The sequence below is a fragment of the Bombus bifarius genome, unplaced genomic scaffold (genome assembly GCF_011952205.1).
Source record: "Bombus bifarius isolate JDL3187 unplaced genomic scaffold, Bbif_JDL3187 scf7180000008212, whole genome shotgun sequence".
In the NCBI taxonomy this organism is placed as follows: Eukaryota; Metazoa; Arthropoda; class Insecta; order Hymenoptera; family Apidae; genus Bombus; species Bombus bifarius.
This window is the reverse complement of record NW_022884515.1, coordinates 423,643-449,638: the sequence shown is the minus strand read 5'-3', so window position 1 is coordinate 449,638 and position 25,996 is coordinate 423,643. Positions and strand designations below refer to the sequence as shown.

The following is a 25,996-nucleotide window of genomic DNA, read 5'->3' as shown; positions in this document are numbered from 1 at the left end:
AAGCGAACGCTGCTTTATAGAACTACGTATAAGATGCTTTAAGAAAACACTTACTTGATTCAAGTACTGCATCATCTCATCAGGAATGACCAGCTTATTCTCCACCATTTCACCTTCTCCAACCTCATCCAGAATGACTTCCTGATTAGGATGATGTTCTGGAAGTTGAGCAGATCTTGGTCTGGGTGGTACAGGCGGTGAATTTCTTTGGGTCTGGTGACCCCTAGTGGGTTCGGACATGCGACGATCACCGGATGGTTGCGTACAATGGCCGCTTGGACCGTTCCAATCTCCTGGCATACCCTGGATACCCTAAGTTTATCGTTACATTACATTAAATATTCCACGCACATTATTAGTCCAACCAAAATAAACGTAATAAGAAAAGAGATAAAATATTCATCTACCAACCTGAAGAGACATATTTTGCGTCTGAACGACAAGATTGCTCGTCGAGTAAGGTCCTTGAAGATGACTCGGTGGGTTCATTCTACCGGAAGTGGTACTCATTTGACTGCTTCTTCGTGATGTTCCTGGACTGATGGGATCGTAGAAGCTTCCAGGTCCAGTTTGACCCATTCTGACAGCGCTGACCCCGCTAGCCTGACTGCTTCTTCTACTACCAAAGTCCGTGGACTTCATGCTACCGTAATAGGTGCTCACAGTACTGTTGCTGTCCCTTCGTGGCTCGTTGAGAGGTTGCAGCCTGAGTTGCAGGTCAGAAAGACTCGTTTGGCGGGCGGGACCGCCACCCTCCATCTTCAGGTCAGTGATCCTCCTGTTCAGGTCCCCGATGTTACCCTGAGGACCCATACCACGTGTTCCCCTCATACCGGACACGCTTACTGGCAAGCTCGGCATGCCCTTTGCGTTCAGTCTGCCTTTCAGACGATTCCTCGAAGCAGGAGGAGGAGGTTGTTGTTGCTGCTGCGATTCCATTCCGCCAACCTGTTGGATTAATCAGAAATTGATCATTTTGGATTGAGTAATTTAGATTTGTTATTGCAAACGTAGAATGAAAATGTAGCTTATCGTTGTTACTGAAATCGTCTTCTACATATTTCGTATCTCTGTCTATTATGATAATCAAATATTTCCCATTTATGATTTACAATTATACGACCGTCTTATATCGTCAGGAATATTGCTAAGCTCAAGGAAGTATACAACTTACCATGGCACGTAGAGCAACTGGCAGATCAGCGATATCCAAGTCATCGGGTTCCTCGTTCCAAGGTTCCTCAGCCAAGGTAACGCCATCACCAGTCAATGCACTGACACCAGCAACTTCGTCATTGCAACCACCAACTAATGGGCTACCTTGTTGCTGCATCATACTAGGTGGACTATTCGCTTCACTTTCAGATTTCACACTCGGACTTGACAAACTAGGTGTCTTCGGATGCAGATCTTCACTTCTGCTAGGGCTATGACCACCTGCACCAGCCTCGTCACTGCCTCCGCCATCTCCACCGCCTCCTTTGTGCTTCTTATTGGCGTAGAATTCTGCACCGTGCACAGTTTTCACGTGTTTTCTCAGAGATGATGGATCGGTGTACCTTTTCGTGCAACCTGGCGCCTTGCAAACGTATGGTTTCTGGAAATCACGGTGTTAAAGATTATAGCATGAGTACAAAGATCATGCTTTTAAATTTTGGAAATGCAATTTAGGAAATTTGATTTTGGTGTACATTTAATTTTAGAAATTTTGGACTTACGTCTTAATTCGTATAGTTAGTTAAAATAGTTTAAATTAGAGATTGCTTAATTTTGGAGTACTTAATCTTAACTTCTATAATTAAGTATCCCGCCAATTAAGAGGGGGTTGATTTTATATTTAATAATTACCTCGTTGGAATGAGTCCTGTTTTGGTGTTTCGCGCGATCGCTGGCATTACTAAATGCCTTGCTGCAACCAGGATATTCACAAGTATATGGTTTTTCTCCGGTATGGGACCTCAGATGCGTCTTCAAGTTCTCCAGACGCGAATATGCTTTGAAACATCCCTCGAACTGTAATAACACAAATTATAGCATAAATATAAATATTTAACTAGCACGTTGCGAATCTTCGTTCGAAGTTTCATGTACTCACAGTACACTTATGAGGTTTTTCACCGGTGTGCCTTCTCATATGCACCACCAACATGTATTGAGCCTTAAATGGCTTTTCCTCCCTCGAGCACTCCTCCCAACCACAAACGAAGCTCTTCTTGTTCGCATGTATATGATCATTGTTGATGTGCTTCACAAGATCATCCTGTAAGTGATAAAAATGTAAAGTATTAATTTTAAGAACCAAAATATAGAACTATTAAATTAACTTTTATATTAACGCACTAGGACACACTAACACACTATTATATAACATTAAGTTGTACCTATATATATTGCGTCTCCTCTTTTCGTTTATGTAATAAATATAAAAACAAGACGAATTTATGCTATAAGCTTACAATCACATTGGATTAAAATAACGATAGGAATAAAAGCAAAATTACGTGACAATTTAGAAACTTGTATATATTAAGAAGCTAATTAAATTTTACAATTCAAAAAGCGTTATTAAAATTCTCACCTGAGTAGGAAACTCAAGACCACAGTCCCTCCAGTGACAGTTCGTTTCGATAAAATCTCCAGGTTCATCTCGAAGATCTTCGCTAGGGCTAAGTCCTTGAGGATGAGTAGGTGGTGCTGTGGTCGTGGCAGCGTTCGTCGTCGTCGTCGCAGGCTCCCTTTTTACCTTCGTAGAAGCTCTCCTCGAAGACGTGTCCGCCTCGGCCGTCACCGACCTGGTCGACGATTCTGACGCTTTTCTGCAGGACTCCGTGCTCTGCAAACCGATCGTCAATCTCTCCGATTACCAATCCCTCTGAATTACGTATCTGTAGCGGCACATGGGTCATAGGACGATTCGAATGGAGAGTGACTCATGTTGTTGTTTTGCCTCGGAGTATCAACACCGTTTTGATGTACGAGATTTAAAGGTAAACGAACTCCGGACAAAACAATATCTCTGTTATGTGTGATTACACATTGACGATGGTCAATCGGAATCGTATTCACATTTTCCGGTACTCCCCTACCAATATAAATAGACGAACATGTTCTCTCTAGCACAATCATTGTAGTGAGTCTAGCAAGTTTAGCAAGCGAATAGCATTGAGCGAATGACGATTACGACGTAATATACTAACTCTGTACTTGTACCTAGAGTGATTTTAATATAACTGCCTATCACAATTATATCACGCGTTTCTTCATTAACCGAACCAACACGTTTGATACCACCTCATATACGTTTTAAAGAATTGCTACAATTCCTTGTTAACCCAGACTAATTAAATTTCCCTCGATTTTATCCGACGTTAAATACACGTTCCTGGACTTCAACTGGACGTCACATCGACGTTAATGGAAATAACAGATCGCACGAAACGTTCACCGTAATTTCTTACGTCACGCAGCTAAAAAAAGATTAATAACGCGCCGCGTATCGAACTCCAATTTACATCGAGTGTGAAGCGATTATCATTCCAGGTGATTTAAAGTTGGTAGCAAGTACGGAGGATATTGGAGAACGGATAGTTGCTAATTCGATCGCCGCAGGAATTCAGAAGGTTCGATCGGCGATCTTTGACACTAGGCCAGCGATTTTCTGAAACAAACAGCGGCGTTCAGGGTACCACAGAAGGAAGCTCGCCTCGTGACACACGATCTGCACGCGATCTCGCAATTATCGCGTACCGTATAGCCCTGCGCTCAGCCGATCGATCGTTCCTTGCCCTCGTAAACCGATGGTTGCCTGCTTCTGTGTTATGATACAGACGTAGTTCGACATAACTCCGCCCACATTCTCGTTTCTACCTTGCGATAAATTGCAACTGAAATGGAGATGCTAGTTCCAAGGGTTTGAGGATTGAACAACGATTGAATACAGTTGTTTGAGCAGTTTGATCCGCTATGGAGGAATTTTGAACATTTTTTAGACGTTCGATGATAGCTAACTCGGAACGTTGGAGAAAGATGGTAAGGTAATTTTTAACGATATCGCAGTGCGATTATGTTTTGAGTATAACTGCTGGCGATTAGAATTTAATTTTTGTTAATTGTTGATTTCAATCTTCTCGGTATTCAGAAACAAGAATATACTATAATCAAATTAATAAATAAATATTTTACAACTATAAGATATAAATAAAGGAATTCTGAATTATGAGAGTTTCATTTATAAAATTCTATGAAAATTTTACCTATAAATGGAGTTTCCAACAATTATAGGAAGCAAAATAGTTTTTGTAATCGAATACGAATTTGTAAATGCTGGAAAAAATTAAACGAATGTTTGACAATATTTCGTAATTTTGCAAATAACGGAAACGTTAGTTTAACATTTCCATCTCTGATAAAATATAAAGCTGAGAGGCAGAAGATTTTTATTTTTTATTCGATTCTAGTAACGGTTATCAAATTCTGGAAGCTTTCACGGCTTAGGTTAATGGAAGAGTAACGAATAGATGAGAGTAGTTTCAAGGCCTGGGAAGATATTAGGCAAACGTTCCCCAAGAAGAAACTTTTAGCACTTCTGGTTGCCGAGAAAGATACAGAAGGTAGATAAAGATTATTAACACTTTCAAGGCGCTTACGACGGTGTAGCGCCATATTGCTTGATCGTGCGTCGAGAAACGCGTGAATGGTTTACTGGAACTTCCTTCAATTAAGTTGTCTGATCGTGAAATTTATCGTACACTACAACATCGTCGAATACCATAAACCATACGTATTTATAATACTCGTTAAACAGTAGCAGTGGTAGCGAGTATTAAACTAATAATCCTGGATCTATAAAGCTACTATAAAAAGGAAATATAAAAGTTAGACAAGAAAATTGCAGAAGAAATTAGAAAGTAGGAAGAAAATTTTCAGTTCTAGAATGCTACATATATCTACAAAGATAAAAAGCAACACTAACATAAAATAGAAAATAGAAAATTCTCAGTTTTTACGTGCTATATAGAATTTACAAACTATAGAATGTAAAATTTGAAGTTCAGAAAAATGTTCACAGTGCCTGCAATATGCAAAAATACACAAAATGTCCAAAATTAGAGTATTTGTTACTATACTTGATAGATAAAACAAATTTTTCTTTAAAATTCATTTCTTTAGTTATGTAAATACAAAAATGCAGAAAAATCCGCCGTCTATGTATCAACTGATATTAGCATAGAGACGTTACGACGACCGGAATTAACGTTGCAGGAATCGAGGAATCGATCTACCGAGATCCCCGTACAAGTAAGTAACCTCTCGATTACGACGTGCCTATAAATCCATCGATCACTTCCCTGTGGGAAAGATCGTGCACGAGCACAGCGTACTATGGAACGATGCGAGAAACGCGAGTCGATGCAATCAGGCACGGGAACTTTACAGCGTGCGGACACGCGGCGAGTCGTGTCGCTGGCGGAGAAAATGAAAACGCCGCCGCGGATGTAAATAAATCAGAGCAAACAGGAGAAACAGAAAGCCGGCTAGAAACATAGAAACGAAGAGCTTTAAAGAAACCGCTGGTGAATAGAAACGAGAGGTTTAACAAAGAGAGTAAGGGCTAGGGTATACGGAGAGCGCGTTTAACAACGACGCAAACGTAGAACGTAGGAGTGGAGAAGAAGCTAAAGAGGAGAAGGAAGAAGATAAAAGACGATGGTCAGGTGGACGGGGGTGGAATCTGGCGAAATAATGTGCGCGAGATTGCTTGTAACCCGAGGACCATGCGAGGGTAACCCAATCTTTTTCTCTTTCTCCCCCTTTGCTCCTTGCGTGCCACGAGGATGAAGCTGAGAAGTCTTCTGAAAACCTTGCAGAGACTGTGAACGGCGTGCACGGTACTTGGTTAGTAGGAGGAAAAACATGGAAGGCTGAGGGAACGATTACTTATTGCTTATTCCAGATGAATCGATGACGAGCTATCGAGCATACGTCCATGCCTGACTGCCACTAACAATCGAACAGGCATCTGTAATTCTGCGATATGCAGCGCTGTACTAAGTGATATGTTTGCTAGAATTGTGTATTGCGTGAGACGAGAGCATGACGAAAGATCCACCAGATATTGTTTTTACATATTCATTGAATCGATGTTTCATGTATAAGGCATAGACCGGTACAAGTATAGGTAGGTACTTCGTTATTTCCAGCTCGATATTTCTTTCAAGGTATTCGAGCGATTGAAAGGTTATATTTTATTCGAGAATCAAGTGTATTCGCTTGCTTGAAATTCCTCTTCAGGAATACTATTTTACATTATCAGAAATATTTGTTTTATTGGATATTTAATACCAACAGTTTGTGTAAATAATACAATTTTTAAGCTTGGACGAAATATCTATGTATATGTACCTTTCATGGACCAATTGCGTGGTTTAACGTTGGGTTTTATTTTAAAATGCAAAATGATATTAACATAGATTAAAATCAATGTCATTGGCTAAGAGTGAAGAACTGGTTAATATTGGAAATTATGAAAAGTGTCCACGCTTACCTCAGTTTTTGGCGGCAATCCTCCTCCATGAGGTCCGAGGGTTGCTGAGGCCGTGGAATGAGGTGGTACACCGGGGTATAATTGCGAATGCGGCGATAATCCGTGGGCATGGGGGTGTGGATGAGGTGGTGGTGGAGGTGGTGCAGGGGGTTGTAGGGGGTGAGCATGGGGTAGAAGAGCTGCGGCAGCTGCGCTCCTTAAGAGATGCGCCTGAAGTTGCTGCAGGTGTGGCGCCATACCTGGGTGCATTCCCAAAGCTGGGCTCATTGCTGTAACAGAAAACGATAAGAAAAATTAATAAATAACAGTGAACAATTTTATCGAAAAAAATCGTAGAAAGATAGCAGAGTGACGTTTAAAAACAAGTGTCTAATAGAAAGATGGCACGACCATGTGCAATGCATCACTGGCAGAATACGACTAAATGAATGAAATCTAAGTATAAATTAGTTTCACCCTTGAAATATTTTAACGAACACTTCGCTTTAGAAATTTTATATATTTTTGCATACTCTTACACGCTTATCCCTTAACCACCATTATGGGGTTGTAAAGTACATCAAATACACATACTTCGTTCTCGTGTAACGTAGCTACTGTCTGAGTAATTTTCGATCGAATTGAGTCTCGTAACCGTATCTTATAAATACAAATTAAAATTTGTCATCCAAAGCTTTCTCTGTATCTCGGAATTTTACTAGAAAATTATTCCAGTATAACGCCTTACATGACAGTTGAATTTCCTACAAATGCATAAACATTTCTGTTCTAAACTTGCAATTGCCAAATGATACTGGAAGAATGCAGCAACGTGTTATCGCTCATCTAATCGTAATTACTTCAGGCACAATCTGCAAACTTCATTCTAAAGCAAAAACGCGGTTAACGAACGCCGATAGTCGATTGGTGCAACCCACCATCTATCCGGTATTTTATAAATGTCTTTCCTAAGTACGCGTTTATCGAGACGTGTATCGTGTCGTTCCTTTTTCCTCGTGTAGAAGAGAAAGAACGAGAAATAACGCAGCCTACACGATCACCGGTACACACAATCTTATGGTCTCGTAAGAGAGGCTCGTAGCATTGAAATGCAAGCTTGGCCTACGTGCCGGAAGTCCGGCGTGGCGTGCCCCGACTGTCAAGAGAATGGACGCGGTCCGATTTCGATCTCTATCGATTATCCCCGGTGTATCGCCACCCTCGTCCACTGAATTCGCGTTAACTATTTAACCAACGTAGTGACAGCGACGCTGCTCGTTATCGCCTGATGAAATCAGCGACCAATCGTACGAATAATTCGCTGTTACACCGACACTTTTTTCCTGTTTCGTTTGTAACGGTATCGGCTTTCGGCTTTCTACAACCGCCAACTGGATTTCCTCGCAATTAATTATCGAGAAAGCGCGCGCGTTGGATCGGGCATGCTGCCAGGATGTGTAAGTTTGATACGGAAATACATTGTAGATGTACGTTGCAGAGTTCCGATTATATTCCACTCGTTAATTGGGAGTAACGAGTTAAATCATTTGGATTATCGATGGTTTTCGTGTTGTGTAATTTATTTAATTGAGGATGCTTTATCAACCGCACGAGAATCTTTGTCGATTGAAGTAAATAAAATTGGGTTAATTGAAAATCGGTCTCTAGAAGATTCGATTAAAATATCAGCTGGTTAGTTAGATTTAATTGGCTAGATTTTATTGTTCGAATTTTGTTTCGAGATTATTATAAACTAACGCTACGGAGGTATTTATCGGCTGTTGCTTGTTAAAAAACTCTACTCTCTTTGAAATTCTTGAATTCTATGAAATACGTATCGATTTTTAATTACTCCCATATGTCTATATCGAATAAATAAATTTTCACTGCGGTAAACCACATTATTGCAAAGCTACATCATTGCAAAATCAATCAAACAACGACGTTACGTTGTTCATCCGCGCAGAGATTCAAACGTCCGTCATACTACAATCTTAGTTGTCATCTGGTTTGCCGATACGTACATGGTACGACCGAGATGTCTTTCGATCAGCGATACCGATATTGTCAAATTTTAAGCTTGCTTATATAGCATAATTGGGTTGAGACACGATTTAATCGGTAGCTGGTTGCACGATGAAATATTAGCGATACGCACGGTTGGCAGCGAGTTCGCTCAATAAATTGCCACGGCTAAATTAACCAACGTTCGATATGGCGATGTCGGTGCGTTACGTGACGAGCCTTACAAGATCACGCTTCCTCCTAATCGAAGTCACGATTGACAGGCTCCCTGTCGCTGCTCTATAAATTAAACCTCACGATCATTTATGTATGATCGACGTATACCAAACAGGAGCTACTTTCGATGTTTGAACGATGGATCGTGACCAATTTTCACAAAACAAATTCGCTCTTTCGAACCTACATTAGATGCAATGTAGCTGCGGCTAAAAATATCTTCCGCTTGTAAATAGTTGCTAATAATCTTTATACTTTATTACGTACATCTCTTACGTACGAATAGTCTTATTTACTACGATAGTCTTTTCAACTCGGTGTTTGAGCAGCGAATCGTAATCGTTTTCTGAGAAATGAATCTGTTCCTTCGATTCCACGTAGATATAATCTAACGTTGATAAAAATGCTTTTTACTAGCAAATTTCTGAATACTTGGTTAATTAATCGTATAATTCCGCGATATTCATCTCGATTTATTACAATAGTTAATTCCACTTGATTTTTCAATAACGAATCGTGACTTTTTTTTTACAGATGATCTTGCGTGGTTTTTTAATTATGAATAATTAGAATTAGTAAATTCGTAAATATTTGATCAATGATTGTCACGTCTTTATGCTATTCGCGCGAATAATCTCGTTTATTAGGACGTTACTCACCGATTTTGTTACAATATCAGGCTAGCAAGCTTATGTAAGCGTACAGAAACCGCTTGAAATTGTCTCGAATCTATTGCAACACGGTTAGAATCACCTTTTAAGTCTTTCTGCACAGAATCACGTCACCGATTAGCAGTCAATCGTCGATGTCACGGAGCACCATCGACGGTGCCATCGCGGACGCGCGCCAAAGCGCTTAGGCGACCGGTCACGCCCATGCGTGTCTACGATTCTAGGCGGTGTGCTTCATAAAAGCGAGCACGTTGCCTTAACACGGACGCCTAACGATTTTACGATGACTCGTTTTAAAATAACGACGAATATTCGCCATGTTTTTTAATCGACGACGTTAATCGAATAAGATTTTTCGAGATAGTTTCCAGAAACGCTGATCGGTGGCCATTTCTCGTGAAACGAAGCAGTTTACCGACAAAACTCGAGTTTGGTGTATCATTTAGTAATTACGCGACGTTTCCGAAGCTTGTAATGACCGGCGAAGACGGGCAGAAACGGGATTTAAAATATTTCTCTGCATCCTAAATTAATCACTGGTTCCTGCCATAAAGTACGTGGAGTTGGTAACGCAAACAGCTGCGTCAATTGATTATTATCTTTCCAAGAATTTCTTCTCATCTTTCTGACTTTTTTTTATCGGAAGATTAACATTACGTTAACAACATGATTATCAGAGCGGAAGAAAAGAAACAAAAAGGAGAACGGAAGGGGTTGTTATTACGTTACCTACGTCATTGATTATATTTAATCTTTTAATCAATTCCAATAACTCACGAATTTGATCGCTTTCCATGTGATCTTTAACCTATGTAGGTTATACAGATTCGTGGAATAATTGTTTCTTTATTCCCAAGTTCTCTTCTTCGCCCTATCTTATTCTCAATGTTCTACGAGTAATTAATATCAGTTTTTTCAATTGTGAAAAAATTCTCCCTTGTGAATTATTCATATCGATGACTAGCACAATGATATGAAATTCAAGATCGGCTTGCTGGAAACAGATACATTTATCATTTAGTTAATTACCAACTTATTGAAATATAATGTTATATACACGCAACATCAAGCGTGAGAAAGTTAATTATAAGATAGATGAGGATTAGGTGATCCGTAGGAAGAGATACATTTATTATGTTTCCAGGAATTTTTAATACCAATCTGCAGAAAATATAAACGAGTAATGACTGTAGATTTTTTCTATGTTTCAATCAATAAGCAAAATTGCAAGATTGCAAAAGACAAGAGGAAAATCACTTGCCATATTGCAAGCAGAGTTTATGTCTCATTCTTAGGGCGAAGAAGCACGTAAGAATAGTTACGTTTTACGCGTGAGACTGTAAAATGTTTGTCGGGTTGTATTTCTCTCGGTGCATTGATCGTTCGTCGTGATTCCAATGAACATAAAACCGAAGGGACGCACGAGGCGCACGCCTACGATGCTTTATTTAAGAACACTATAATTTCGTGGAATCGACTGTACATCGTCGTGGTAACCGGTTGTCTAGTCGTATACCGAACGATAATCGCTTAATCACCGGCGATATCCTCTGTGCGCGACGCCGACCATCACCTATGAAAAATTTCATAAAACACTCTGTCTCTTAGATGAAAACTAGCGCTGGAAAATCTCGAATTTACGGTCGGTTGCATTGTGATTCAGGTATTGCTACTTTAGACACAAGCAGGTAGCGATTTATTAATCGTTTACACTTTTATTCCAATCTTTTACTTTTTGTTATAGCTTTTTCGTCTTTTTATCAGAATCCGATTCTCATTTTAGACCAGCATCTCAGAACCTGATGTTCAAATGAAAGAAATTTAATGTTTTTTGGTGAACGTTGATATGAAACCATACGCTGTACTTTTTACGATTGAAGAATTGTTATTCGACATATTATTCCAAGAATCTATGATTGTATTTATCTTCTCATTCTACTGATTCTTTTCAAACTTGGTAAAATAAAAAAGTATTAAACAAATTTCGTTAGCTCTCGTGTCACAATATTACATATACAGGGTGGTTGGTAACTGGTGGTACAAGCGGAAAGGGGGTGATTCTACGCGAAAAAAGAAGTCGAAAATACAGAATAAAAATTTTCTTTTTAATTTTTCCATCGAGACAACTATCTACAGTGAGATCCGTTATAACGAGCGAAAATTCAAAGTCGATTTTCTCGAAAACAAAGCCTCAAACGAAAAATTTTTATTCTATATTTTCGACTTCTTTTTTCGCGTAGAATCACCCCCTTTCCGCTTGTACCACCAGTTACCAACCGCTCTGTATATATTATACTATAAAAGAAAGAACTACTGGCAGCCTAGAATCATTACACGTACAATTCTATGAATGGCAATTAGTTCTTCGTAAATTCAGTCCAAAAAATACATACACTTTAAAATACCAAATACAATACACATATTTTTATCTAAAAAAAGCCGCCACCTTTTGGACATCGTAATCAGTATCACGAAACATATTACGAACTCCCTTTTACAATTCCCAAATGGACACCGCGAGACCTATAATGACTTAAACACGGCTCTCCCGACTCATCGAGACCGCGAAAAAATTCCGAGTAAACGATAATGCTTCGAATTCCCTGTTTTATTCCTTCTACTCGTCGACTATTCTACACACACATATATATATACGCGCGTTATTTCTGCCCGCAGAAATGTACGTTTACAAAAGAACGTCCCTAAGGAAAAAGGGAAGAATCTCTGATCGGTAGCGTACGATGGCGACATTAACGAGCGGGCAGCATCCCGCGGAGCATCGTACAACGCCAGGCTGACAAACGACCAGCGATCGCGCGTCACTTGAATTTTAATCCGTTAATTACTTCATTTAATCGCAAATTACCGGCTGCTCTTAACTCGCGAGCAAGGAGGTCCGGGGTCCGATTTGTGGGACGCGCCGCGGTTGCAACCGGCCTTATAATGGCTTCATGCGCACCGCCACTTTAATTCGATGCCCCTTTATCCCCCTTGCCGCCTCCCTTCCGCACGCCCTTAAACGTCAGGACCTGATCCTTACGAGGACGAGGCCTTCCACGTTAACGCTACCACCAATGACTTTATTCGTTTCGTATAGGTCCGGTAATTATGGTAATTCGGGACGGCCAGAGACCCGGTTTTCCTGAGAAACCGACGATCCAATGTTTTACGACGAATGCTGAATCGCTTCCACGCGATCAGCAAATGATATACGCCCGTATTATGCTGCCTCTGTAATATTCAGCCGATTCCGTGAGAATCGTTACTCGATTAAAGTAAGGGCATAGATGAAGTGCATTCATGATCTGTTTCGAGATTGGATCAACTGTTGGGAATTCTGAAATTGAATCTTGAGAAATGTTCTTTGCAGGCTTTTTCGTGGTTTATTAATAAGGTGTAATTTCGAAACGTTTCGAGAAAAGTAAATAATCTCAGATTCAATAGATGGATAAATTCAGATTAATTTATATTGCCCAACGCATTTATCTTTTGTCGAAGAAAGTATATGTCGTTAAAAGATATTTCAAGCAAACGTTGTTAGATGCCGTGCAACCATCTCGACGATTTGATTTAGAAATAGGCTTTCGTCTCTAGGATTTGAACGATTAGTCTACCGTTTTATTCAATTAAATCAATCAAAAATAAATCGATATATGAATCATTTCCAAAGAAAACTTTCTTTTCGCCCTGTACGAATGCGATATTTGTCCGAAGGAATAATTACAAACCAACGTTTATACGATCGCCAGAAAAACTTGTTCACCGAAATATTTTACTCTGACGTTACTTTAAACAGGCATAATCGCCGATCGCGGTGAAAAATAGCCAAATTCTGCGATATGACTCCATCACAACGATCGCGCGATAAATCATCTAAATCTTTCTGTAATTATCTCGAAAGAGCATTTCTCACCGAAAAGTCTTTTACTCTGACGTAAATTAAACACCCTTGATCACCGGTCAAGCGGTTTAAAATCGGCAAATACTCAAATAAAGGAACCAAGTGGAGCGTGTGTAAAAGTGTGACTCGTTTACGACGGTCGATTGCTTGGTTCCGTCCCGTGGCGTGGGCAATAACTCGGAAAATACGGCTGTCACGCGGTAGTCGCGCATTAACGACCGCGCTGCCCGGCTACACGTGTAATTACATGCGTATAATTCACGTGTCGTGTATAGCCTCGCGAAAACGTTTATGGCCGCGTCGAGGCCCGATCGGTGGACGATGAAGCGGCGCGAGCGCGTCGGCAATTACGAGCGATCAATCAACGTGGACCAACAGTGGAAATACATCGGATAAACACTCGGTGACTTACGTTTTCGGGTTCGTGTCCGGCGCGGGTGATCTCTTAATTGCGACTTTCCCCGCCTCTCGCGAATCAGCCGCTTATTTATCCCGCCATGTAAATCGGTCGTAACAGTTATCCCCTCCTCTTTCGCAACATCCATCCAGGAGAAGAGAATAATTAGGCACAGGTGTTTCACGCGAGTCCACGACGCGCCAAAATTTACAACCGAGAGATGAATAATCGGCCTGTACCTGCCCGGCCAATTATTCAAAAATTATTCAAAAATTGCCGCGCAATTTGAGTCGCTCATATCGAACGTCTTTAGAGTTTGTATATGTATAAATATGCATACAGGGTGTCCCCGCAGCATCGGGCAACCGCTTCGGCGATGGATTCTGCGCATGGTAACAATAAAAAAGATTCGCGCTAAAAGATTAGCGTGCCCTGTTAGACCTTGTTTTCGAGTTATAACGAATTTTACGTCGGAACATTTCTATCGAAAGATAGAAGAAATTAAACTAATTGAGCCAAATAGACCTCGATATTCGACGTTGAACCTCGTATTCTAATCCTGCCCAATTCTGTCTAATCCACACACCCAGTCAATGATAAAACGACTTCGGTATTGTGATCGTATACACGCAGGACATTTTGAATAGATCTCGTAAAAGTATGCAGATTGAATTTGTTAAAGAAGAAATTCGTTACAACTCGAAGATAAGCGTATGTTTAATACCAGCTATTTGATATTGTTTCCACGTGCCGATATAGTTGCCCGATGCCAAGGGACACCCTGTATAGCAAATACTTGTAAGAGTGTTTGAAAGGGGAGCGATTCTCTTACTGGAGCGAAGACAACGTGTAATTAATTACGCGGTAAATCTTGCTTGGGGAATAATTCAATAAGTTTGACATGTATGGTAATAATGATACTAGATAAATGATCGCTTACCAGCGGAAAGATGACCGTAGCTGCCGCTCGCGCTGCTGCTCCGAGATCCGTTCACGATGGAGGCCAAGCTGTTCGGACTGAATCGGATCATGCTGTCGATGTCGAAACGATCCGAGTACGGGGAACTGCTCAACGCCCGCTTCCGGCTCGCTCTGATCGCGGACGCCCTTGGACTTCCTAACCTCGACGAAGCTGACACTGAAAATGCCATGTTTTTCATGTTGGTTGTCTGCTTTTCAGGTCGAGAATTAAGCGTAATCTTTAACTGATCTGGACTGTGTGTCTTTTATACCGAGACTTACATTTAATCTTTAACCAGCATTTTTTAGTATAGATGATTTAAAATAGTTTGGATTACATTTCAGTATCATGATCATTCTGTAAAGGATATCATTATGATCGAAGTTGATCAACTGCGCTTTCTCCCAAAAATATGTAAGTCACGCGTTGACGGCCCAAGCGAAGTTTCAGCTTCGAATTTCTCCGAAAAGAATCTTTACATTTAGAGAAAGAGATTTCATACATTCGACTGCAGGAATGGTCAGATAAAACAATTTCTTCAGATATTCCAAAAGAGTAACATATATCTGCTTACGTAGTATGAAACAATACATTTGTCTATAGAAAGTCGATTCAAATCTGACGATAAATGCGATTAAACGGCACGAAGTACAACGTGCAAGTTAATACGAGAAATTCTTTATTTTATGGGACACCTATGGCCAACGCCAAAGCCAGCGATATTCCACGCGAAAATCGTGGCAAGATATCAACGTTCGTCGCCTGACCGAGCATTAAAGTCTCCGAGTCTCGACGTTGTTCTCTAGAACGTCTCGCTTTTCTGACAACGTAAATATCTCGAGTAAAAATGCGATATTGAAATATCGACGCGGGAAGGTATCGTGGAATCGATTTGTAACGCGGATTCAAGGAGAAGGCTGCGCGAATTTCCATGCAAACTCAGCGAGACGTTGCCACAGAACCAGTTCAATTAAGCGCTACGAATTCTTGCGGCTCGTACTACCGGAGGAATATTCCGTGGCGTGGATTTTAAAAGTCTTGCCTTTCGGTGCGCGCGCTCGTAACCAGGTAGATATCCACAACTGGCCAGAGAAGGTGAAGGAGAAGTCGAGGAATGATGGAAAAGGAGAACGAGAAGAGCGAGCAGGAAGGCGGATTCTGCGGCCAGAACGTTTTAGCGGCGATTTGCCTGCGACCGCAGGCCAACGACGTAATATACAAACCACTTTCTTAAGCTCGTGGTGGCGGCTCGCTTGTATGGAGCATCGTTGGTTATATGGTGGCGGTTCTTCGCTTCCTCGCCTGGCTTCTTCTCTGCTTCTTCTTCTTCTCTTTTCAATACGCCGCGCCGCCACTCTTCTTCAATCGCTAATTCTGCATCTTATCATTTTCATTCGAGGTCCAGTTTTCTTTTTCTCTTTTTTTTTCTTTTTTTTTTTTGTATCCTTGTCCTCTTTTATAATCCGAGACTTTCTTCGCTTTCACTCTTCCGAATTTTTTCTACATCTTCCTAACCTCGATTTTTATTCTTGTCCACAAATTTCTTTTAATTTTTGTAGCCTGGCGTTCCTTTTATTTTACGTGTTATGTTCTTCTTTCATGGTCCTTACTGAATCGTGTATCATAGACTTTTCGAAAACTTGTTTAAACTTCCCGACTTTGCACTCTTTCGATGAACTCTTCTCTTTCGTTCTTTCTATGCTCCTCTATTAATTTCCTCTTTATTCACATTTTTTTCTTTGATTCAAGGCTTGGCAAATCTATATCGCTGCAACATCTTTTCCGATTCTTCGAGATTAATTTCAACAATTTCTCCAATTTTTATCCTTCTTCTTCATCCATCGTTATATATCCCTTCACCCGCAGCTTCTTCATTTACCAAATTTTTTCTCCAAATCGCAGCATTCTGTTTCCCTCGTCGATTTCTCTTTGCTTCTACTCTCCTCCGCTCTGACTGCCTCCGCCGGTTCCTCGAGCTTCTCTCTATCTCCTCGTGTCGCACGAGCAACGCGATACACAGGACCGACCACGAGGAGGCTCGAAGCAGCTCTTTCTCCTCGGTTTCCACTCGGTTGATCGCTCGTTCGCGCACAACGGGTATAGAATTACTCGCGGTTGGAGCTCCTCGCCTCTCGCGAACGCGCTCCTTTATCCCCTCGCCTGATTATTAATTCGAGCACTGATCAAATTTACGATGGTCAACGAGCGAACCGAACGAATGAAAAGGGTGAGGAAGAAAGAGGGAAAATGGAAGAGAAGAAGATGGAATGTCGTGCGGTTTTTCCGCATGAGCTGAAACGTTTAAGGTTCCTCGATGGTCTCGTGGCTTTATCGAGGTCGTTCGGCCTCCTTTCCTCGGTTACCTGTGCCTTGTCCTTCTTTTCAACTTGTTCTCAGTCCACCACGACGGTGAATTTCGTTTTTGCACGATTTAGCTACTGGCCACTTGTGCAGTTTTTATAATTTGTGCCTGAGGCGATGTCAACTGCGATTGCTCTCCATAAGACTCAGTGTAGCATCTGATCTATCAAATTTTGTTATACGTTTTTCACTATTCATTCGTAATTGAGTTCTTCTAACGCATAGGTTGATTCCTTGCACCAGACTCGCGCGTATATCGAATAGCGGTTAAGGTTCAATTAATTTAAGAACAATTAAAATAGTTCTCTCGGGAGCTACGAACTGTTTGGGAGCTCCTATGAGAGCAATTAGCTTCATAGATTATTGACACCAATTTCAGTTGCCGAGTTTACAAATAATAAAGATTTTTACAATGAACAAAGATTTTGAAATATATTTTTTCTGGCAAATGAACGCAAAAGAAAGAAGAAGAAACGAAGACTGATTCCTTCCTGTCATTATCGCTTCAAGTGTCTAAATTTCTATGATTTTAACATCTAAGAAGCGAGTACTTTTTATTAGATGGTTGTCTCTAATTTCATTGACAACTTCTATGCATTTCTGTTCATCAGGAGAAAGATACGACTCATAAATATTCGCCTCGTAATTCAACCGTTACAAAGTATTTTTATATTCATTTACAATTTACAAGTCACGTAACGTTATTGAAGATAAGCCAATCGGCCGAAAGCCCACGCAAGAATATCCCCTTAACACCGACGTGATTTTTCGATGCACTTTTTCCACAGAGACAGAGGACGAACCGATCGCCTTATCTGTCTCAAAAGGGGGTTGGAGAAGCTTCGAGCTCTTTAATGAATATGCGAACGATTCTCGCCGATCCCCCTCGTCCCGAGACGAACGTCCTCGTGACCCACGACCCTCTGGACTCTACACGTTCCGTACGTTCCATCCCCTGGCCCCTCTTCACCCCTCGCGAGGCTAACATGGGATTGAGACATGTAAATTGGTGCAATCGGCCACTCCGATCGACGCGGCTCGTCCGACGCTGCCTCGGCGCACGCTGCAACGCTACAGGTCGCTTCAAATCACCAAATCATAGTGACTTTTACCATCAGAGAGAAGAATTTGGTAGGATGAAAATGAAATGGTACATATTCGATTTGTGACTATTCGATTTGACGTAGGTTTACATTGATTTTTATTGAAATCTTCGAAGGAATTGCAAAAGATTTTAGTAAATTGAAAACATATCGTGGATGTACAATATGTCGTAGAATGAATTAGTAACTCTTGCGCGATAGAAATCGTTATAGTGGATTTGTAAAAAAAAGAAGAGATGGTTTTTAATGAATAATTTAAGTCTAGTTTGATGGCACTCGATTAATGTTAGAACTGGTACCTTTTAATCTGCGCTTCGATGCAAATGGTTTTAATCGTGACATACTGTGACGAAACTTAGTAACAAGAAATAAATATATTTCTATTCCAATGATAATTCATATTAATTTCGTGAAAAAGCACCAGCATGGTCTCGGTAATCCCAAAAGTTCGAACTCTGTAATCTCTCATTTTGAAAGGTTCACTACTTCTAATTTTAAACTTTCGTCGTTTCTTTTCGCTATTTGACGGTATAATATCTATGTGTTTATCAATATTTCCTAGGTTTAAATTAAACTAAAATACCAAGCAACATAACGCGAGAAGAATTCCATAAACATCTTTACGCTTCGTGTCCCGGTTTCTCGATATTCAAATAAATCGAATTAAGAATTTCGTCACGAACGTAACGGCGTGGCGAATTCGGTAAAAGAAGAATTCGGCAGAGGGCGAAAAGGGAGAAGAGAAACAGGGGAAGAACGAAGCAGAGGAAGAAGAAACGTGAGACAACCTGTAGGGTAGGCGCTAAGGTGTTAATGAGGTCGTGTCGCTCCGAGTCGATTCAATTATGCGGCGGTGGCGACTAACGAGGCCCCGTTTACCCTTTCAGTCGTCTTTTAGCCTCTCGGCCTCTTAACCGGTCGATCTCCTACCTGCTGCTAGTGCTGCTACACCTACGGCTAGCCGCCGCGTACCGTGCATCAGGATCTTTCATTAGATTCACTTGTCGTCCTCGAACCAGTCGACGAAAAAGTTTCTCGTTTCGTTCGTCGAATCGACATGCTTCGAGATTTTTAACCCGTTCAAATCGGCCTTGGTTCTTCACTCTTTCAACTATCTCGCGTTTGTGCTACATTACGAATTCTTCCACGATTTCTTATTCTTGGTAATTATCGTTAGTTCCACAACTAATTCCGAATTTCATTTAACTATTATGTGCTTCTTAATTATAGCATCTTTTTATTCTGTCACTGGTTCAAAGCCAACCCATATCATTGTTGGTTCCTTTTTAGAATTATTAGAATTTAGAATTCCTTAGATATTAGGAATTCTATTGCGATATCTTCTTTTCTAGCGATTGTCACTAACATCTGGTAGCATCGACGGTAAAGGATCATTTTGAAACCAAATTATGCCAGATTGGGGTTAGGTTGTATAATAAATTTACAAAATCTTATACAGAAACGATCGAACATTTAAGCTTGACATGTCGAGAGAAATTTTCGATCCTCGGAGACTAAGAAACGGTGTCGAGTGTCAATGATCTTACCGATTTTGTCGCGTTGGATTAATCTCGCTAATCAGATACCGTGTTCCGATTTTTAATAAATTTTAAAGGCAGCTTTGCCCTACTACTATATTCGCGATGTTTTATTAACATAAGATTCACAACTTACCGTCGATGGAGAAAGGGAATTCTGAAGAAGCGAGGGTGCTCGCTGGTCCTGCGGCGTGCAGAAGGTACTCGGGCCCCAAACCACCCAGTCCTTGAAAAATTACAAAGAAGAAAAGAAAAAAAGGCGATTAGACAGTAGAAAAAAAAACAAGATTTTATTCGACTATTTTTAAATAGGAAATAATACTATCCCGTATCGTATGGCACGTCTAACGAAATCAAAAGCCTCGATCCTCAAAGACATTCTTCCGGCGGAAATGCGGGCTCTTTACAACTTCCCTGCGTTTAATACCAGAGATGGCGTACCTCTACTTCCTTAATTACGTTTATCGAGAAAAAAGAAGCAACAGAGAAAGGGGGAGATTGAAATAAGATCGATAGGATATCCGAACGTTAACTTGAAGGATTTACCAAAATGAACGTCGCCTGTGGTTCAGGATAAAAATACAGACTCGAGTTGTTGGTTTTTGATATCTGTTAAACTCAATAAAAATAAATACAATTTTCATAGCGATTTTAATCAAACCTTTGTTCTAATTTACATCTCTCTTCTATTCTATTCTAGTTATTTTTATATTCTACAAGCATACATTCATTTTATTGTATACACTGGTCAAAAAATTAATTTATACCCACTCGCTGCATCTACGAACTTTTCTATATGACTGTTTTTAAAATTAATCTTCATCGCCCTTTTCATTCGTTTGAGTTTTCCGAGAAAGCTCTTCGCAATATCAATCTGATAATTCTCTTCATCAGTATGCGTTATCCTACCGTATTTATCTTAATCATTCAACCTCCAATTTCTCTAGAAACTTAAAAAATGTCCCATCTATTATCTTAACAATAGGAATAACGTTCATTGTCAGTAGGTAGGATGTTCGATGGCGAATAAGTTTCAAGCACTGGATGGGGACGTGATCGAAATTAGGCGACGTCCCCGGTCGCTATCGTTCTAATTATCTCGGAACAAGTACAAGCCAAGGTAATTACCGTGTAACGAGGCGTTGGGACTGTGCGTGGAGGCCTGGAGCTGGTGGTAAAGGTGGTCCATGTAGTTGAGCCGGTAGGCGGGATGCAGGGCCGTATGCTCCGAGAGGGGGTGACTTCTGCGGAGGAAATCACCGCCGGAAGTCCCGTTGCCGGCTGCCCCGCCACCTCCGCCCCCACTGCCACCGCCACCGCCGCCACTAGCACCGCTGCTTGCTCCGCCACCGCCACCGGTGGCTGCACTACCGATCGCCGTCGTGCTGCTGGACAATCTGAAACAATTAATCCTTCTGTCAATTTGTGTTTCAACCTTACAAGGTTTATACTGTCCTGCAGATTATAAAATGCAGATTGTCGATATAATCGAAACTGTGTGGTTCAATGGTTTTTCAAATATTTACCTTTAGGACCTTTCTGCATGATCGAACTGATAAGATATTAGTATGAAATTTTAGTATGAATTACGAGCTGCCAGTATTTATAAATGCCTATACGTACGAGCAACGAGTTTAGCAATCAAACGAATGGAATCTTGCAATGTGTTTAAGTAGCATAATCACGTAATCGGTAGAAATAACGTTAGAGAGGTTTGACCCACGGCGGAATCAAACTGACCAACATCATCGAGACTAATTAACATTTGATCTCCAAACGATGAAATATTAACCAAACGCTTGAACAAAATAAGAAGATAGTTAAGAAATGGAATTATCAATTTATTTTGTTCAGTGACTCGTTAGATATTCCAAAACTTTAATTCTTCCACGGAAACTAAAGTCTAAAACTTTAAAAGTGAAAAAGAGGGCATCGCAAATTCTAATCCTCCCAGAGAACAGCTATAAACTTTCTCGGAAACGCTCTTAAATCTACGAAATCAGCGCGACGTCTGTCAAACCTCGGAGAGGTCCTCGCTTAAAGAAACAAAGAAGCCTTCTCGAAACAGAGATGTAATTCAGCTAGCAGATTAATCATCCCGAAAGGACAATGCAAAGAGAGGAAACGGTCGTTTAACGAATGAAATTACGCCACGCTCGAAGCCGCCACAAATGGCGCGTGTCTCTTCGTCAAACATTCTATTTTTGCCGACGTCGACGCTGAAGAGAACAGGTGTCTTCTAGCAAGGTCGAGCTTGTTTCTCGTCGTGTTCCCGAAAGCGATTCGACGATTTTTCCTTTTTGCTCGGTGCCTTACCAGAAGACAAAGGTGTGTCTCGAGGTACCCGGCAACAAGAAAAAGCCATCCAAGAATCGCGAGCACGCTGTGCCACGCGCTCTGCTTTCGACCCTGAACTATGGACCGTTCGTCACGCACGGAATATCGGGAAATGACGCGTGTCTCGTGTCATCGGTGCTGTTTGTCTTTGAAAATTGTCGTCGGTCTCGCCGGTCTGTTTGCGAATTTTTCAACATTTTATTTTCATCTATTTTCCGTTGATGAATTGACGATTACAATGTATCCATGATTGTTAGTGACTAATTTGTTTACTTAACAGTTTATCTAATTACTTAGCAATGTCGTTAAATTTGATTATCTTAAAGGACTTCTTCTATTATAAGTTCTCGAGAAAATCAATTTGTTCTTTTTTGTATTTACGAAAAAGATTTGTAAACGTTTCCGAAGCATTGACAAATATATTCACAAAATTCTAACAGAAAAGTCGTATGCTTGCCTTGTAAAAGATATTATAGAAGGCAACTGGAATCTTTAATCTTCGTCTCGAATGAGAAGCCAAACGACGTTTAAAACTCATTCATCAAAAGAAGAATCGTGCAAAGCAATTCTCCATTTACAACTGAACCTAAATAATTCTTCATCCCCTAAAACTTCTCAAGACGACCATTTCCAAGGAAATGTGACGCGTCGAATAATATTCGTTCGCAAAAGGAGCAAGAACACGTCGGATGGCTTTACACTGTGATCCAAAAACGAAAACGCCCCTTTATGTTACTTATTCTAGTCGAGATACGAAAGACAACAAAGGGTGCAGAGAATCGTCTGATCCTCGCGGAATAGAGCGGCTCGCGTTTTGACTGACGGCCATTCGCCACGCTCGAATCATCAGGAAATGGCGCGTGTCTCGTACCTTCAAAGATGTTCTCTCAGCCGTTTAGTCGTTAGTGCCTCTTTACGAGCACCTCTCTCCTCTCGAGGATCCGAGAATTCTTCGTGGAATCGCAAAGAACGTCAGGTGGCCTGAGATCTTTATTGGAAACGCAGCGAGAGGACCTCGCGCGTCCATCGAGGCGAGAGCCTTCGTGTAACTTACTGCCAAGGTCGTGCACCCGAGGAATTTCCTTGGAATTCCATAGAGAATTTTCGATCGGACGAGGAAAGTCATTTGTAAGTTATTAAAATTGTTCTGCTAAATTATTAAACAAATTATAACCCGTAGCATCCGGGAGGCTGATATTTTATTATTCTTTCTTTCTTTTTCCATTTTTTATTCGTCGCATTGACAACACGGCCATTGGCGACGGTTTTGCTTGCGTCTAAACCTCGTTCCATGTGTCCGTCGAGTTGATAAATTTCACGAGGTTTTCTCTGCTCTGTTCCGAATCGAATACTTTCTTTAGTTCTTGGAATCTGTTGCGTGCTTCGGATAGTTTTGTGCATAATATTTTACTGGTGTTCTTAACGTTAGATTCCGATATAAAAATATGAAAGAAATTTAAATATTATACAAAATTGACATCAAAGTATTGACGAAAATATCATTGAACTTCCCATAAAAGAAACTTTGCGGTAGCGAAAACTCTACAAATTTCAGATTTATTTTGTCTGCGGACTTTCTAACAAATACTCGGCCAACAGCTGACAGAAATGACTACATTTATTTCCATATGGTAAAGGCAGCCATCGTGGAGACAGAAGTGAAGACATTTAAAGGATCGTAGAAGTCAGAGTAGTTCGTTAAAATCACAGATCGGTATTTCACCATCTGCTTTTAAATTAGTTTGTTTGGCTGTTTCCTGCATTCCGGTACGTGTTCCACCGTAAAAATTCTTGATATTTACGTTCACCCTTCTTTCGGCCATAAATTTTTATCCCGGCAACGTATGCTTCGGAAACTAGACGCGTTCCTACTGCCCGTGTCAACAGGAACAACTTTATGGAGTGTTCATTATATCATGAGAGAAAATTAGGGAACGAATTCTATAGTTCAGCTAGTTTTTTGTTTCCATTCGTTACAAACTTCGTCTTAGGTATTTTTTAAAACGTCTCTCTATAGTACTACGTTTATATTAAAATCGTCACCTATTCATTTCAAAACTATTCTACGAATTAAATTAATCAAAATTAAAATAGATCTTTACGCGAAAATCGAGGAGATTTCTGGAAAAAGGACTCGTGACAAAATGATAAACTGAACATGTATAATGTTGGAAATTTCAATCCTACCTTTTAATAGTAATTGCGTTGAAATTGAAAATTATACTGGTTCTTAAAGAACCTTCTCTTTATATTTACAAAATAACGAAAAATTTCATAATTCGACTATTTTACTGAAAAATACACCACAGATCTATGTTTCCTTGCCAAAAAAAAAAAAAATCTTCTCGATGATTCATTAATTCAATGCCTATCCTATGAATTACATTAATCAAAACTAAAGTAGATTTCAATGCCAAAATTGTTTTACCTCTCGTTAATTGGATTTTCATTCTCCGCTGTGTTCCGTTCCGAGGAATGAGAAAATGGCGTCGCGTGAAAAGCTGCAGGCGCGAAGATGGAACCACGGGAAATAGAGACAGCAATTGGCGCGTGTCATAACGTTTTAACGCGTATTACGATGTTTGAGCCGGTCCCTGTCTAAATATTGGCTCCGCACTGGCGCGAGTTTGCTGAGCAAAGACAACCGGCTCGACTGTTTGACTTTACTTAAAGTCCACGGATCCCGATTACTGCCTACTCGTTACCTGCTTTACGCGGCCGCCCCGTGTTAACAAGTTTGTCACACAATAAGCAACATATCGTTTCCGAAAAATGAAGAAAACCGCCGCTCCGCCATCTCGTTTCTGCGCTAACGGTGTCCCAATCTCAAGATCGGTGCCCTCAGGATTTCGATACGTTTTAATCTATATGATATATTTTTATAAACGTGTTTGACTATTTTCCGATCTATTTTATGGACTTATTTAACAATTATTCCAGCTATTAACATTCACAACGTTTGAATTTTAAAACCTCAATCCCTGCAACAGCGAAAAGATATGTTTTCTTCTATACTTCAGAGCTGCATTTATGTAATTATTTTCTCCCCAAAATTGGGAACGAGGGCGTAACAAATTTGGTGACAGCTTCGTTCGAGAAACTGCCGATAATTTTCCACTTATTTCTCGAAATTCTATTGTATAAGATAAAAACTAATCGTAAATATTAGGTTGTCTGAAAAGTGTCTTTCTTTTACAGACACGTCTTTTACAACAACCCATTTTTATACAAACATGAAACCTAATCTCTCCAACGTTGTGATGTTTATTTTGATAGAACGAAATGGATCATACGTAATTCCTGTTGTTGTGCATCTATTGTTTCCTTATAAAACGAAAGAAACTTTTTAGACGACCTAATACCTACATGTAGCACAGATGTCCTTTACAACACAGTTCACGACAGAAATTCTAAATTCATTGAAAGGATTAACAAGATTCCTACAAACCTCTGATGTCTCCTTCAAACACTGATAAAGAATAGGATACATTAACGTATCTGCCCTATTCGTTAAATTAAAGCGCAACGGACTGCCACAGATCCATAGAAATCTAAAATAACGGCTCAGAGAAACGTTTCATAAATTTTCTTAGGAGTATGAATGAACGGCCTAAAACAACAAGATGCTTTCATCGTCCCAGGAAACGGAGCAGATTCAGTGAAGATCTGGACGATGAATTAGAACGGGGTCGTAGAGATGACGGAATCAGGGACAAAAATTAGGACGCTTTGACAGGCTGCTTAGTAGCGTGGCTGTAAAAAGCTTGGCCACGAGAACGGCCAGACGAACAGGGGACATAATTACAATGAAAACATCGTCGACCCCGTCGGCTCGACGTCTTTTTGCCCGTAGCTTTCTAGTCGCTGGTTCCCTCGTCAACAGAGAAGGAGAATAACAGGCTGAGAGAGGAGGGAACGAGACCGATTCTATTTCGAATCCTGCTGAGTGCCAGATGACTCGTG

At 40.5% G+C, this 25,996-nt stretch overlaps 1 protein-coding gene across 2 annotated transcripts in view; it reads right to left on the bottom strand.

The window, feature by feature from the left end:
• LOC117210750 (transcriptional activator cubitus interruptus) overlaps positions 1-25,996 on the bottom strand; it is a 145,961-nt gene that overhangs the window by 3,077 nt on the left and 116,888 nt on the right. For both annotated transcript variants that reach the window (XM_033454060.1, XM_033454061.1), the window contains exons 2-11: positions 20,825-21,093; positions 19,833-19,922; positions 14,674-14,871; positions 6,545-6,813; positions 2,579-2,833; positions 2,096-2,260; positions 1,849-2,013; positions 1,175-1,597; positions 412-948; positions 55-312 (exon numbers count right to left, since the gene is read on the bottom strand). In XM_033454060.1, the coding sequence (XP_033309951.1) occupies positions 55-312; positions 412-948; positions 1,175-1,597; positions 1,849-2,013; positions 2,096-2,260; positions 2,579-2,833; positions 6,545-6,813; positions 14,674-14,871; positions 19,833-19,922; positions 20,825-21,093 (2,629 nt within the window). The remainder of the gene's footprint in view (positions 1-54; positions 313-411; positions 949-1,174; positions 1,598-1,848; positions 2,014-2,095; positions 2,261-2,578; positions 2,834-6,544; positions 6,814-14,673; positions 14,872-19,832; positions 19,923-20,824; positions 21,094-25,996) is intronic.